The following is a 17,212-nucleotide window of genomic DNA, read 5'->3' as shown; positions in this document are numbered from 1 at the left end:
ATCCAGTGGCTTTTGTTATATGTTTTGGAACATTTTGCTTTATTCTGAATGTTTTTTCTTACTACCTGGAAACTTTCTTAATACAGGAATATTTAAATAAAAAACCTACTTCACTTTTCCAAGTTGCTTGTGTTTTCTCATATTCATTTGGAAGATTAAGGAACTTTTCTTCATTTTCTTTTGCTTTCTCCCTTTGCAGCTCATTATCTCTTCCAAGGGTCTGTAATAAAATTAATTATCCAAAAAAAAAGAAAATCAATACCACATTAATGAATTTTGATGTGTTTTATGTTGCTTGGACCTTTTCTTCTAACATGCTGAAAGTGCCATGCAGATCAGTGATAATGTGCTATCACAACAATAATTTTCATAAATTAACAGAAAGGTGCTTATAGTTTACCTAACAGGAAACAGGGGGAGGTTATGAAAAAGAAATGGCTATAAAAGGGTGTAAAAATACTTGCCATTATTCAGTTTCACTGCATAAGTTTTAATATGCTGAAAAAGTAATATAAAGTGCAGAGCTAGGAAATGTGAAATGTAGCACATTCTAAACCTTTGTTTGTGAAGAAAAACAATACAATACAATACAACCCCATAACATATCTTTATTACACTAATCAAACCTGAATTTGCTTTATTAATATTTCATATAATGCAGATTTAAGATTAATTTAAGAACTGTGAAACACCACAGCAAGAATTACAGTTTGTCGTTTTGTTGTTAGGTTCTCATAATATCCTTTTTAAGTTAGTCCAGTGGAATAGAACAAAAATGCATTAAAAGAATACTGGCATGCTATTGCTGCTTAACATCTGTGTAGCACCAACAGTGAGCAAGGCAGTCCACTAACAAGGATTTTAAATGGTCATGTTGTTATGCACCTTCAAATCGACTACGACTTATGGCGACCCTATGAATCAGAGACCTCCAAGAGCATCTGTCATGAACCATCCTGCTCAGATCTTGTAAGTTCAGATCTGTGGCTTCCTTTATGGAATCAATCCATCTCTTGTTTGGCCTTCCTCTTTTTCTACTTCCTTCTGTTTTTCCTAGCATTATTATATTTTCTAATGAATCATGTCTTCTCATTATGTGTCCAAAGTATGATAACCTCAGTTTCATCATTTTAGCTTCTAGTGATAGTTCTGGTTTAATTTGTTCTAACACCCAATTATTTGTCTTTTTCACAGTCCATGGTATGTGCAAAGCTCTCCTCCAACACCACATTTCAAATGAGTTGATTTTTCTCTTATCCGCTTTTTTCACTGTCCAAGTTTCACATCTATACATAGAGATCAGGAATACCATGGTCTGAACATCTCTGGGTTAACTCATTGTCAGTTATACTATCATATTGATAAATTAAAGTAACCTTGTATAAATCAGTAATAAAAGTTCTCATACATCTCTCAGGTACTATCAGGTTTTTCTCTCATCACATTTTCTAAGAAAGTGAATAAAAGGCATACAACCCAGTGTATCCATTACCTATTATAAGATGATGTGATCAAATTTGCCAATGTAAACAGTGTTAGCAGGGCTGGCACCAGCCTGCCCTAGGCCACACACACACACACACACACACACACACACACACACATGCCCCACCTACCTGTCTCTCCTGTCTTTTGTGGCTGGACACGCTGTGCGTGCAGGGCTGCCATTAACCAAGATGGCAGCCAAGGTTTCCCTAAGGGGCTGAAGCCTCCACCGTCATCTTTATTGATGGCACACATGCGTGCTATGCGCATGCATCCCTGCCATCAACCAAGATGGCAGCGGAGCATTAGCACCTTAAATGTAAATGTAAATTTAATTTTTAGGTCGCCTATCTGGCCGAAGCCACTCTAGGCGACGTACATATTAAATTCCAATAAAATACAATAAATACAGTAAATACAATAAAATATGATATACTCAGCAATAACAAAAATAACAACATATGCAGTACATAACAACGGGCATTCAGTATGTAAATTAGCCCACCTCGGCGGTCCCAAAGGCCTGTCCAAACAGCCAAGTTTTTAAGGCCCGGCGGAAAGTATCCAGGGAAGGGGCATGCCGAAGATCGAACAGGAGGGAATTCCAGAGAGTGGGAGCCGCCACTGAGAAAGCCCTCTCTCTAGTCCCCACCAACCTAGCTACTGTTGTTGGTGGGATTGAGAGAAGGCCCTGCGTGGCTGATCTTGTCAGGCAGCATAATTGGTGATGCTGGAGATGCTCCTTCAGATAAACTTACGGAAACCTCTGCCACCATCTTGGTTAATAGCAGCCTTGTTTGCAGCGAGTGCAGCTGCAAAAGACAGGAAAGACAGGTAGATGGAGCCAGGGAATGAGTGGGTGGCTTGGAACCTCCTTCCCTGTGATCCACGGCAGCTACCCTGCCGTGGATCATGGAAGGGGAGTGCTACTCCTCCCCCACCCTATTGAGGGGCCCCTCAGGGGCCCCTGTGGTCCCAGGAGCCCTTGGCCAGAGCCCGACCTGGCCGCCCTTTGGCTCCGGCCTAGTGTTAGTGCATTCAGCTACATGGTGAATATGTATGGTTTCTGTGATTCTTTAAACCCATTTCAGGGGAAAAGCTCATAAAGGCTCCCTTTCAAAATTAATTAATTTGCTGCTTTGCCTTTCATCCAGAGTGTTACATTACTTCAGAATTCACTCAACATTTCTGAAACACTGTTGGCTATGTGCACTATGGTGATAATTGAAGTGAATTCAAAGTATAAAATCTACCTAGATCAGGGGGTGAGGAAGTTGTGGCCCTCCAGATGTTGTTGGACTCCAACTTCCACCAGCTCCAGCCAGTATGTCCAAAGGTCAGGGATGATGGAAACTGGAGTCCATCTAGATTGATTGGTGTCTTTACAAATTGTGATTGGGATACTTGCACTGATTTCATTGATGACGGTTTTGAAGAAAGATTTTGCTTCCTTTTCATTTAAAATGGATAAAATATATAGAATGCTTGAGATTGAAAAGAGAGCTGATTTTTCCTTCTCAAGCCAATCTATACAGTAGTATTCATCGCTTGAGGGATTTTTTCTGTGATTTTTCAAGGATTTTTTTAAAAAAGCAAAATGTAGAATGATTTCAAAATTTAATGGAACCAGAGATCCAGGTTTGTTATACAGGATTCTGAAAGTCTTTGTCCACATTTGAACAATAATTTGAACACTCCTTCTCTTCCTGCAGACTCAGCATTTCTTACCGACCTTCAAGGCCACAAGCCATCTCTGCATGGCTATAAGTTTCCAACAGGACATAAATACATAGGACCAGACTGCATGGTCAGTTCTGGATTTAACTGGAATATAAACTATGCTGTTCAAGCCTGCATACATTCATTAGGCATTTATGCTTCATTTACACTTCAGAAAGGGAACAGATGCATTGAGGGGAAAGCCAACTTTGTTCCCTACAGTATGTAGGGGGAAGTGTACTGTCTGATACTAGCTACTGATACCATCATTATGTAATTTTGGAGAACACACTGCTAATTAAATTGCTGAAAGAATTGCTGTAAGTAGGTTACATTATAGAAAGATGTCTACCAGCATAAGAGCAAATTATAAATCTGCCAGATCAGAAGCATCCCAAGCCCTGAGATTTCAAGGGTGGGCCGTAGTGATGTCATTAAGCATGATACATTAAGCATCAACCACAGTTGCTCAGAGCAAACAATTCAAACAAAAATATTTCTCTGAATGGAAATTAAGATAGAAAACTTAGCTAAAAGATGGTGTTCTCAAGTCCAGCTGAAGTGATGAAATCATTCTTACCTGCTTCGGGAGTCTGGGGAGGGAACATTTAATCTAGCCTACTTGCTTCTGGCAAGAAGGGTTTAAGTGCCCTCAGGCCAAGCCAGTCACCAGAAGGCCATTGCAGGAAGAAAGGAGCCTAGTGTTGTGGCGATATTAGATGGGAGCACTCCGGAGTAAATGGATGTCCCTGAAGGCTGTAATTCTAAACACACTTACTAAGGGACTAAGCCCCATAGAACTCAGTAGGTTTGGATTGTGCTGTTGGTAAAGTTTGACTAGGGATCCTCTGCAAAGATATCCATATCCAAGCAGAGTACATCCCTACCTGGAATGCCCTGCCCCTGCCTTTTAAAATGGCTGCTCCAAACTTTGTTACAGACTTGACCCTTCACTTCAGAAAGAGGTTTGAGAAATGAGTAGGGGTAAGAAGATTCTCTACCCTTTTCTGTCTACTCTGTGGACTGCTATACATTCATTTTTACAGCCAACCCAATTGCGGTGAGTAATAATTGATAGAGAGAAAATGCTCATGGTTTGGTCTACTTCACAGGCAATAGATTGGGAACAACCACAATTGCAGCCACACTGCCTAGTATGTGAATTCTCTTTTTGCACTATTGGGCAAATCACAAATTCTGATGCGACCAATAAGGTGCATTGTCAGTTGGTTTAAAGGGGTTGAGTTGAGCATATGGAACCACTGTTGTTGCTTTTATGGATGTAAGGGAGTGAGGTTAAAAGTAAATTAAATGCAAACAGAAAAAGAAAAGATAGTGATTATTTCCTAAATGCAATACCATACCAACCACAACAAGATTCCTATGAGTAAGGCAGAAAACTCAGCATCTCACAACCAGTCAGGATTCCTAACCAAAAACTACTTCATAAATTTTGCCTGCATGTAAATTGTTTTAATTAATTTTTTAAAATGGAAATTAGCTATAAAGTTTACTGGGTGATCATGGGCTACTCATAATCTCTCAGCCTAATCTGCCCCTCAGGATGAAAACAACAGAGGGGAACTATAACCACCCCAAGGAAGAACAGCACACTTAAAATGTAGAGGAAATAATAATGTACAACCATAGTGTGAAATCAGATACTTATCGGGACATAGTATGAAGAAATATTTATATAAGCATGACTTAAATGTTTCTTATATTTCTTATTTACACAACCTGTAAAGATATTTATAGTGTAATCCTATGCATGTTTATTCAGAAGCAAGTCCCAATGTATTCAATGGGGGTAACTCAAACGCACAGAACTGCAACCCCAAGTGATAAGAAACTTCACTCACCCAGTCCAAATTCAGAATCACTCACTTGAAGCTGTTTTGCAGCTGTTTTATACTTTTTTATGGTTATTGGGTTTTTACAGGATTTATTTCTTGTTGTGAGCTGTCTTGGTTTCCATTTGGCAACCCTAACTCACAGTGATGTTGGAAAGACTTCACTTACACACACACTGGAGATGTAAAATACATACACCCCATATAATAGTTTATTGCAAAAAAAACCCCACACAAATAAAATCAGTATTAGTTTCCTACAAAATAAAAGCAGTGACACCTAAGTAAGTCTGTCTAATTACTTTAAAAATAGGATTGAAGGGGGAGAGAAAGATTTACAATGCCAAAACAATCCTTTGCTATGTTCTCTCAAAAGTCCCATTGATTTACAGCACAATGTTAACCATTTCTACTCAAAAGTAAGTCCTATTCAATTCCATGGGGTTTACTCCCTGTATGTGGGATAAGCATTGCAGCTTTACTCCCAGAAAAGCGAGTATAGGATTAAAGCTTCATATTGGGAAGGTTTTCAAAACACTACCCTCTTTTACCCAGGAAAATTTTGTTTGAGTCTTCATAATTAGAATAGCAAAACACGTTGTAATTGCATTTAGATCTCTTGCACACACAGAGAAAGAGACTTTTGCTACTGTTGAAAGCTATAAACTGACTCAGTTTATGATATTTTCAGACAAGCAGGAAAAAACAACATTTTTCTGGACTTGCAATAGGTCTAGTCATTGCCTGGAAGTCAAAAAATCCCTTGTTAATCACAACCCTCCCTGACTTCACGTATTGGCTACAAACCTGAAAGGGCCGGGTTAGAGCAGCCAGCTACAAGCTCATTAACAGAAGTTGGAGGGGTGCTGCTGGTGTATATCTTTTGAACTAGACCACCTAGGAACTTTTAAAAAAATGAAAGCGGAGAGTCCTGAGATTGAGGTAACTTACCCAGACGCCTAGAAAGGACCTCAAAAATTTGAAGTTTCTGGAAAAATCAGATACATGGCAACCCTAGCCAGAAAAGATGTACAAAGTATGTTGCTAAATCAGATCCATAATTCTTTCTCCACAACCGTCAGGCACAGGCTTCTGGAAGCATGCTAGCAGACCATAACGGGGATGGTCATCCCTGCTTGTCTCAGTCATCTGGTAAACAGATGTATCCTGCCTCTAAACATGGAGGATTTCATTCAGCTATCATGTCTAACAATTGTTCAGAGACCTATCCTCCATTAATTTGTCTAATAATTTTTCAAAGCCAAGATAGCAGCCATGGGCACCACCACAACCTGTTAACTACAGGTTCCATCCACTGTAATCACTCCATGATCAGCAGAGTTACACTCATGGATGGGATCCTTCCATTAGTGAAACTTTCTTTCCATGCATGGAAGCTGTTTCCATTCATGCAGCATTTACACTAGATGCAATCCTATGTATTCTACTCTAACACCTCATTCTGTTGCACTTAACCTACTGCTGTGCAGATCACTGATTTGACCTTACATTCTAGTATTGTGAAATAATTGTCTTTATCTTCTGCTTTTCCCCATTAATAAGTTTATGAACTTCTATCATAGTAAGTTGAGTAACCTCTATCATAGCAGCCTTTTTTCTAAATTAAAAAAATGAAACTCACCCCCTGATCATTTTGATTGCTCTTTTCTTAGCCCTTTCCAGTTTTGTATCCAGTCCTGTAGCCACAGAGGGAATGGGGGCACCCCCCCAAGAGCCGTGCTTTGTCCCTCCCCCAGGATTTTTGGGGAAATTGTCTTCTTTTCAATTTGTGACACGACAGATGACAACCTCTGTTTAAAGAATGATAGCTTGTTTCAAGAACAGGAGCAATTTAAAAATAGGACGCTCTCAAAAATTCAGTGCATAAGGCAGGGTGAGTGTACAACAAAAGCCTCATATGGAAGTGCTCCCAAAATTCTGCTCATTCAAGACTTTCCCTGACAGAGGGTGGATTTTTCATGATTACAATCACCCCATGATTACTTAAGTAATCGTGAAAAAAATAGCCTGTTTAGAAACATGACTCTTGAAGAGTTAAATATTAGAACTTTGTATTATGGACTGGAGTTAGACTCCACCCCTTGGACTTTACTTGGCTCTGCTTTTCAGTTTCAGTTGTGCTATCTAAAGAAGCTTGCTTGCCTGCAATAAGAAGTAAAAGTTTGTTAATTCTGCAGTCATTATAATGAGTAGAGAAAGATTGGGTACTTATTGCTAAACAGTGAAATAAAGAGATGTTAAAGTAATCTACACTTTTAAAGCACTGACTATATTCACATAATGGCTATTTTTCTTCTTCTTCTTGATTAATTGATGACAAAGGATGAAAACAGCCCTAGAAGACCAGAAATTATGCTGCGTATGCTACAATTAGCTAGCTGGCTGGATACCAAGGCTGTAACTCAGGCCTAATTTCTGATTTTCCCAATATGTGCAGCTCAGCATGAGACCTTTTCAGGGTTTCTGGACAAAAAAAAATCATCCCAGCAACCAGTAAAAACAATTCCAATTGCTTTCCACAATTATTTTCCTATTGCTTAGTTTGTCCTTTATATACCAGCCAGTTAAAAAGTTTTCCCTTTATTGTCCAATAGGAAGGAAAATTTAAAGGCCAGGAGCAAGACTTGAAGGAGAGACTCTCAAGGAGGAGTTAACAAACACATCCTGTAGCATTTATTTTCTCCCTGCTCTTCCCTAATCTGTAATATGGATAAGTTTGTTTCTTGGGTGGAATCTAAAATTGAGATACCTAATGCAGCATCAAAGCCAAGCTCAGGAGCTCACTATCTTTGCCAAAATAGTTCAGTTCATGAAAGATCAGAACACAGGGACAGATCACAGGTGAAAGGGGACTGTAGCTATAGGCAAAGTCAAGCTTTTGAATCTCGTATTCCTGGGGACCTCTCAGAAAAGGGTGAGACAATTCAACAGATTAAACTTCAACACACACTTTAACAAACTCTCTGGACGGATGAGGAATGACGGGGAAGGTCACTGCCTTTCCCTTCCCCTGGCCTGGCCCTCACATCCTCTCCAGCAGTGGGGAATGGGGATTGGCTGGCACTATGCACATCTCTTCCCTAATACCCCACCTAGAAATGTTGGCTGCCCCACCTAACAAGGAAGGCTGTCTACAGGGCTGTCTGTATCCTTTTTTTTTAAAATAGAGGGATCTGTTATCTTGGCCTCCATTTTGTTCCACATAATGAGGACAGAACCACAGTGCTGTCTAAATAGCAACCGACTCCTTTTCAGGCCCCTGGCATACGTGCTACCTCAACAAAGAACACCTTTGTGCTGCACACTGGGAGACATCTCTATGAGTGGGCCATTGAAAATATGTATGTGAGGTGTGGGAGGCCTTCATTTTGTCAGAAATAACCAGGCAGATTCCAGCACATTCAGCAAAGCATAAGCGTTCCTGGCCAATAACAATGGGAGAAGCAGCCTCAGAATGCCCATGGGGAAGGGAACCCCCTCCATGCATGCAAAAGTGTACTCTGGAGAAATATGTGTAACGCTGAGGAAGAATGGATCAAGTCCCAAATTACTAAACTTGAAATTGACTATAATAATGTTGCTTCATACATCTCCATGGAAAGCCACATTTTAAGGTTCACAATGATAGTTTTAAAAAGATGAGGGCACAGTCTTAAACTCTGAATCACATATGAGAAACTTTAAAAATATTTCAAGTCTTTATAAAACTATTTAGCAGTTTACCACACAGTCCATAATCAAGAAACATCCGACCTGATATGCTTCTTTCAGTTCATTCAATTCCATTTCCATTCTGGCATTTGTTTCAGTCTGTCTGCAGAGCAGTTTCTGCATATGTTGTAGACAAGCAATAATCTCCTTTTTTACAAAACAAAAGAAAGGCATTGCCCTTTAAATGACTGGATTATTCTGTAAAGCTGAGTACAACAGAATATGCATATATAGGTAAGCTCTTTATTAAAATATTGTTATTGTTATACTTCTGCAATAAGATGGTTCAGTCATAACTACTGGCCTCCATATCCTTCCCAAATGTCAAAGGTAAAGACTGGAAGCATATAATGGCATCTTGGCTTGAAGGTCAGAAGTACGAGGTAGTGGTTAATCTCATACCACTTGCAGTCTCAATCGCTGCAGCTGGAATTCAGTGTTTTATTGCTCCCATGACTATGATGAAAATAGATCATTTTGAACTACTAAAATGTGAACACCATGGACCCTAGTTTGGGAGCAAATTTATATAAAGATGGCAAACTACAGATTCATAACTTGGCCTCTAGTAACTCAACACTCATGTTAGTAAAGGTCTATTTCACTAAGCTTGAACAGTATTAACAGCTCAGAATGAATTTCACAGCAAACTTAAATGTTTCCTGGGGTCATGTCTTAGTTGTGAATACTAGACATACTCAAAGTCATGCACATTTGTGTGATGTGTCATGAAAACAAGTATGAGATTGCAAAATTATTTTTTATATAAGATTTATAGTAGATTCTGAGTTTGAAATACACTGAAATTAAACAGCTGTAATGCCAGCAGTAAAACTCACAAAAATATTTTATACATTGAGCAATAACTTGTCAAAGACAAAAAACATGAAGGGCCCCTCCTTAGGGTAGGAGGGTAGCGCTCCCATTCCATGATAGCATCGGCTCCCAACCCTGCTGCGGATATCAGAGGAAGAACCCAGGCAACCCCCCAATACAGTCAGTGCAGGCTTCAATAAGCCCACCCGCACGCCCCACCTACCTATCCCATCCCTATGAATGACATCCCTGGTGGAAGAGGCTTCCCTAAGGGGCTGATGTCCCTGCCGCCATCTTGGTTGATGGTAGGTATGCACATGCAACGTGCCCATCATTCACAGGGGTGGGAGAGGTAGGTAGAATGTGTAGGCAGGCTTATTAGCTCCATGTTGCTTGTATGGGAGTTGGGCTACAGTGCCGTGGGCCCAGGGCAGGCTGGTGCCCAAGGGCCCAGCCATGCCTGGTGTCAGCCCTGAGTACTAGATACCTTTAATTGTGTTTGTATAACTTGTTTTATTTCTTGTATTGTATTTTATTGTATTATATTTTGAATTCCATAGAATTCAAATTGTAAGCATTATTCACAGACACACTGAGGACCACTTGAACGCAGCTCATGTACCACAGTTTTGGAACCCTTGCTTTAGCTCATTTATGAACTGGCTTACTATTACAATAGCTGTGGAATTTTTATTCCCATTCCTATGGCAACTAAGCATTTTGCGAGATTTCTTTTGAATGCATTAGCAGATTATATAAAACACAACTACCAGAATTTAAGGCTACAAACTCATGCACGTGTCCTCGGGAGATGGGAGTGAGTTCCAGTGATAGCATCGGCTATCTTAATAGTTTAATCCTGTTTTAATGCTGATTTTATATGTTTATATGTTTTATATTTTATAGGTTCTTAATGATATGTACTTATTTTTATCTGGAAGCCGCCTTGAGTTCCAGTTGGAAGAAGGGCGGGGTATAAATAAAGATAATAAGAATAATAATAATGAACCAGTTGGGTTTTTTGCTGTAAAAGTAGTAAAGTGCCCACAACTCACTGCTAGAATCTAGTTTCAGAAGTGATTATGGGGTCAAGGAGCATCCTTTGACTATAAGGCTGCAATCCTACACAATTTACCTGAGAGTCTTATTGAACCTAATGGGGCTTACTTCTGAGTAGAAATGTTTAGATTGCACTGTATATCTGATTAACCAGGGAAGGCCTTATCAACAATAGCTGTTGGCAGTCTGAGCACTGTTATTTCAATATTATCTGCATTCAACCTTTGACAGCATGACTTAATCCTGGCCATTGGTTACTTTAACAACTTGGAGCTTCATTTTGGCTGGCTATGATAGAAAAGTTCAACAACATCATCAACAGAGCAAATAAAAAGCCCCCAAAGTATACATAGCCCAACAAAGTATAAGTCCTAATTTTTAAATGCATATATTCTTAATAAATATTATTGATATATAATATATTCTCAATACATAATTTACCTGTTTCTCTTCCTTTAGGTGTGCATTTTCTTCAGTTATTTTTATATTTAATTCTGTCTCCTATAAATGAAATAAACAATGCAGTTGGCCCCTTATGGTTTGTGCAGCTGTCCTGCCAGCACAGCTCCCCATCGTGGGAGAGCAGCCAAGAGACAACAGGAAACTCCTGCGTGCAGAATGTAGGAGGGAATGGGGAGAATGCAAAGAGCAATTGGACAATATCCTAACAAATATATAAAAATGTGAGTAGAATGCAAACATGTTTGTTCCTCAGTGGTATTATAACAAGTTTTACATAGCAAAATATAAAATGATTTTAACATAATCTAACATCACCATCTAGGAACTATTAAACCAAACTGTTTAACAGAGTTAAACAGAGGCATATTTAGTATAGTTGCCTAGTACTATAGCATTAAAATCGGTATGGTTATCTTATCACCACATCAAAAACACCTATTAAAATATCAGTATAGGTCTCTTTTTATAAATTAATAATATAAAAACTTAGCTGAGAAACAATGATTAAATACCATTGAATTCTTTTGCCGTAGCTCTTGTAACTCCTGTTCCTTTGCTGTAAGATTGAGATTTTCGTCCCCCATTCTTTGCTGACAAGTGACATGGGACCTTATCAAGTCTGCTTTAACTTTCTTTAGTTCCTTAATAAAGAAACAGTCATAGATAGCTCACCCAAGATTATTTTTGCAATACCAAACAAGACCAAATGTTTTTTCTACTCCTATTAATGTGCGTCTAAGCAAAATACAGAGACAAGAATACTAATGCCATTAAATATACATAAAATTGACAGTAATAGCCTATCTTCAGAATGATGTTCACAGTTACACATGTTCCTTGTGTAGTCACCCAAATGTTCTTTTGTGTTGTAGATTTACATTGCTTTCACAAAATGGATTTTTAAATGCTTTTCTATTGCCCTTTTCCTACTGGAATACAGCTAGAAATAAGTGAACACTGCATTAGTTTGTGGCTGATACTGTGTGTTGTAATAATCCTAGAGGTTCTACAATAGCTGCTACTCTAAACAATAACAGAAGGAGAAATAAAGATCACTAATTATTCTAAGTAATTGCTTCATCTCAGAAGAGCTAACAATATGTTACTTTAATATATTTGACTAGTATTTACTTTGGAAATGTTAGTATTTTGCAAGTATTGTGTATTTTGCAATTCTAACTGTTGTCCTTCCTAGTTTATGCAAAGCAACAAATGTAGCAAATAAACAGTACAAGCTTTGATCTTATTAAATTGCAATGTATAGTCCCTGGAGTCATAAATATTGCATCTTTCCTCCACCCCTCCGTTTTTTGTAAGGGGTAGCCTGTTTAGTATCTCTCTCTCCTTCAGTGCTCTGACGTTTACTCAGACAAATAGCAAAGGTTATGAATGCTGTTTGTAGATAGCATCAAGAATTCTTCATGATGCCATCACATTGAACCAGGCATTCAGAATGGCAATAGTTGTATCTAGCAGCAGCTAAGTTTGGTCTGTTTAACTTTTCTTCATAAAAGTGGAATTTCCCCTTATCACAATCCAATAGTTTAACTGTTCTGGACAAAATCATATAACAGCAGAAAGTAGAAATGGATATTATCTAAGCTGCTGAACTTTATGTACACCAAGTTACATAAATACAGCTACCAATTTAATTAAATTAATTTCTCAATAAACAATGCCCCAATCCAAAAAATGTGATCAGCACAGGGAACAAGTTTCCATATGTAGATTTTCCCCACTGCAGATTGCAAGAATGAGACAAATGCACTAGACTGTATGCACTGAGGCCAGAATGAGGCAAACATGAGACTTGATTTAAGAATACGTCAAACACAAAATAACAGGCATGATGTTCCCTCTGCTAGCTCCCCCATATTCTGTCATTCCCACAAAACACCCGGCATTTCCTTTTCCTGTCCAGAGTATAGGAACAAAGGTTTCTGCAATGGCTTAGCATCCCCCTACTTCTAAACAGAGGAGACCTCAGCATGCTATCTCCCAACCCTAAAGGGGACAAGAAACCTTCCTTTCACGTTAGCTAATAAACAGAAATCACTGGATAGTTTTTAAAAACCTGAAAAATAAAATGTGGATGGGTGGTACTAGTAAGAGCAAGGTTCCCAATCAAAAGATGGGCAGCTTTTCCAAAACCTAGTTTATCTATCTGTCAGAGCAAGTCTGGGAACTCAAAAGCTCATCCCATGGAGATAACAAACTTTTTGGCCCTGCTTTGGGCTTAAGAGAGAGGCTCCCATTTGTAAACTACACTTGTTTCAGTAGCTGCAGAGTTTTTTTTTTTTTTTACAATAATTTTTATTCAAATTTTCACAAAACAAACAAAACAAAATCAAAAAAACATAACACAATAAGAATAAAAAAAAAATTGACTTCCGATTTGTCACAGATCAGCTATAAATATATAATATATATCAAACCTGTCCATTAATACATACAAAATCACTGTTCTCCATAGTCTATCTTAATTAATCGTCAAATCCCATTATCATCATTTCATTTTTATCTTTCAACAAAAAGTCTAAGAGAGGCTTCCATTCCTTAAGAAATGTATCTGTCAATTTTCCTCTAAGTAAACATGTCAATTTATCCATCTCTACTAAGTCCATTAATTTCAATAGCCATTCTTCCGTTGTTGGTGTTGATTCCATTTTCCACTTTTGTGCATATAATAATCTTGCTGCCGTAATCATATATAATATTATTCTTCCATATTTCTTTTCTATTTGTTTATCCATAAAACCCAATTAAAAAAATTCTGGTTTTGACTGAATATTTATCTTTAGGATTTTTTGCATCATCCTACCTATCTGTGCCCAAAATAATTTTGCCTGTTTACACAACCACCACAGTAGCTGCAGAGTTTGAAAGAATTATTCAGTTGTTTACCGGGCTGGTGTCTAAAGTAATGGTCTTTAGTACTTTTTTGAAACTATTTGTTTCATCCTTGTCTGTATAAATCTTTTTCTTTTAGCTATAAGATGAAGCTAATTTCTGAAAGGATTTTAAAAAGCATCATACTGAGAAGCTGTATGTATAAAATGCAGAACAACAGTAAGTTCAGGGAGAATACTAAACTATTGCCATAAGCATTTACCTCATCCCCCACCCCCAATAACAGGGGATATGTAAACAAATATTCAAATTATCATGTGGTAATTCTGTTGTTGTTTTTTGTACTGACATCTATTTGTCTATTGAGAAAGAACGAGTTCTTAAGAGCTTAGAGATGTTGCCCAACTGCTATAGTTTTGGCATACAGCACTCAATTTATTGACTAGAGACTTTCAGTGGGTTAAATCCAACAGTGTTCATCCACCAGCAGAACTGAAGCAGTTGGCAAAACCACTGGGGTCCTCTGGAGCAGATTTGTGAGCAAGGGGGAGGTAAGGAAGGAAAAGTCTGCTTGTGTGACTGTTGACTGTTGCTCAATGCCTCCCTAGCTCTTCTCTGAGCCATTCTGTTACATAGCCTTGCTAGAGTAATATACAAACTAGTATTAGGCAGCATACTTAGCAATCTTAAGGGAGATAAGGGGATTGACATGGCAGATCTACTGTCACATCCCCAGGAAAGGAAGGAAGGTGGTTTCTTCACCATTTTTCACCACACCGCTTCAAGTATCAGCACTGGAGAGATGTAGGATTGTGGTTTTAGTTATGTAAAGTAGTGGTAGCCAACTTGTGGAGAGTAAGTAATAACATATACAGACAGGTATTAGGCAACTTAGTTATATATAATAGTGATAGCCAACTGGTGGATCAAGCAAGCAATTTTAACTGGCCCTAAGTTCACACTTGCCATCTTTCCCCACCACTATTCCTTCTTTCCCCCATTCCAGGCACTGTGGAGCCAAGCAGGAAAATACTGAATACTGTTCATACCCTGAGATTTTCTTTCTTTGTCTATTATGAGAACCAACATGATGTAGTAGTTAGATTGTCATAGGACCTAGAAGTCCAAGGTTCAAATCCCCACCTTGCCATGAAGCTCTTTAGGTTACCTTGGGCCAGTCACTATCTCTTAGCCTAACCTACCTCACAGGGTTCCTGTGAGGATAAAATATGGAGGAAGGGAAGAGAACCATATATTCTACCGTGAACTGTTTGGAGGAAAGGTGAGATATAAATGTAATAAATACATGTGGACAAAGATGCCAAAGACACACTACACTTCCCCCTAATTATAGCAAAGCACAGTTGACTGGATCAAGGAAGTCTCTTACAAGCCTTCCATCTCTCCCCAGCTATGATATTATTGCTCATGTATGGGCAAAAAGAAGAGATCTCACAGAGTGCAAAGGGCATTCATGCTTACTACTTGGTTCAGCAGTACCCAAGGAGACATCACTTAGAAAAAGAGACAGAAGCAAAGCCTTCTTGTGCACTACAGAATACATAAATGAATTCATGGGTGCCTACTCAGACTTTAATAGTTGTCCTTCAATAATTTATGTACAACAAATTGTTGGGACTGATTGTTTGGAAAGGACTGCCTTTCTAAATGTGTTAGGATTATAGGCTAACTTGTATTTGGATTCCTTGGTTTTTGAAGACTTATGAATACCGTCTGAATTGCCCACAATGTGAACATGTGCAATCACAAAAACTGATGCTTATGGAATCCACTTAAAAGCCCACCATGTAGTCAAAACAATTATCATATGAATTTACCCTTAATACATTACATTGTCTGTTTTAGAAATTCTATTTATTTATTTAAAATATTTCTATCCCGCCCTTCTACCCTATAATAGGGCACTCAGGATGGCTTACAAAAATAAAATCAAACATGTACATAATAAAATTGTAAACAGTAAAATCACAAAAACATTAAAATAAATTAAAATACAATTAAAATACAATTAAAATACAATTAAAATACAATTAAAATACATAAAATACTACACACACACACACACATAGGGATTGATACGAAAGAGACTACAAAGGTAAAATTTAATGTAGAAGGCATAAAATCAGTGTCAGGCTCTACCTTCAGTCCCTCCCAAAGGCTCTCCGGAACAAGATCGTTTTCAGAAGTCTCCAGAAAACCAACAGGGAGGGAGCACAGCGAACTTCTTGGGGTAGAGTATTCTAGCTGGTACAGCCCCCTTCCACTCAGAGGTAGGCTGTCGAGGGCCTATAAAACATGAGCTCTGAGTTCCCATTACTTTCAAGGCACAATTCAAGCTGCTAGCTTTGACTTTCAAACCTCCTACTGGCTTGGACCTTATAGACCTGAGAGACGAATCTCTCACACAAAGTCCATTGCAACTTTTAAGATGAATTGAGAGTGCCTTCTTGATTATAATCACAAACTTCAAACAGAAGGGATATGTTGAGAGATATTCTTGGTCACTAACCCTCAATTTCAGAACTCCCTCCCTCTAGTATCTGTCAAAGTCTAAGCCTTCATGGCTTCTGGAAGTGTTATAAGACTTTCTTGTTTAGGTTGCTTTTAAACAGGAATAAGCAGATATATGGCAGTTTTATATTTCTATATTTTTATACAGATTTAATTGGATGTATTGGTTTTATCAAATGTCTTTAATTTTAAGCACTTTGCTAATCACCTTGGGAACAGGTGGGGCAGATATATAATTAAATAAAATCCCAGTGAATGGACACTACACCTACCTCTTTTAGGTTATCTATCTCAGACTTTTGCCTTTTGTTCACCGCTGTTAATTTCTTATTGAGTTGAATTGCTTCCACAACTGAAGGGTTGGATAGGATAAAGAGTAAAGAACTAATATTAAAATACTCTCTTAAGTATATTCAAATGTTCCACAGAATTAACGTAACCACAGAATTTCTATTTGTTTGCTTTGTTGTGGAAAAGTTATGTCCAGGATCAAATGTAGACAATCCCTCTGAAAATGAAGTGTAATCAGCTATATGTTATGATTCAGGCATTATATATTATTGTGACATATCTTTTATATATTCCAGTTTGTCCTATAGAGTTTACATACTGGCCTTATTAAACTGAGGAAATATATTTTTTTTTAGAAAGCATATTTTCCCATTCATTTGCCATAGTGCCACATATTTACAAAATGCTTATGC

At 38.1% G+C, this 17,212-nt stretch overlaps 1 protein-coding gene across 1 annotated transcript in view; it reads right to left on the bottom strand.

The window, feature by feature from the left end:
- The window catches only part of LOC133377993 (coiled-coil domain-containing protein 73-like), a 50,609-nt gene that overhangs the window by 29,439 nt on the left and 3,958 nt on the right, over window positions 1-17,212 (bottom strand). Inside the window, exons 2-4 of the mRNA XM_061612780.1 lie at window positions 11,639-11,767; window positions 11,106-11,165; window positions 110-220 (exon numbers count right to left, since the gene is read on the bottom strand). Coding sequence (XP_061468764.1) covers window positions 110-220; window positions 11,106-11,165; window positions 11,639-11,767 — 300 coding nt within the window. The remainder of the gene's footprint in view (window positions 1-109; window positions 221-11,105; window positions 11,166-11,638; window positions 11,768-17,212) is intronic.

Source organism: Rhineura floridana, chromosome 2, assembly GCF_030035675.1.
Source record: "Rhineura floridana isolate rRhiFlo1 chromosome 2, rRhiFlo1.hap2, whole genome shotgun sequence".
Classification (NCBI taxonomy): domain Eukaryota; kingdom Metazoa; phylum Chordata; class Lepidosauria; order Squamata; family Rhineuridae; genus Rhineura; species Rhineura floridana.
Note: the sequence above shows the minus strand (reverse complement) of the source record. Positions and strands in the feature narration are given on the sequence as shown.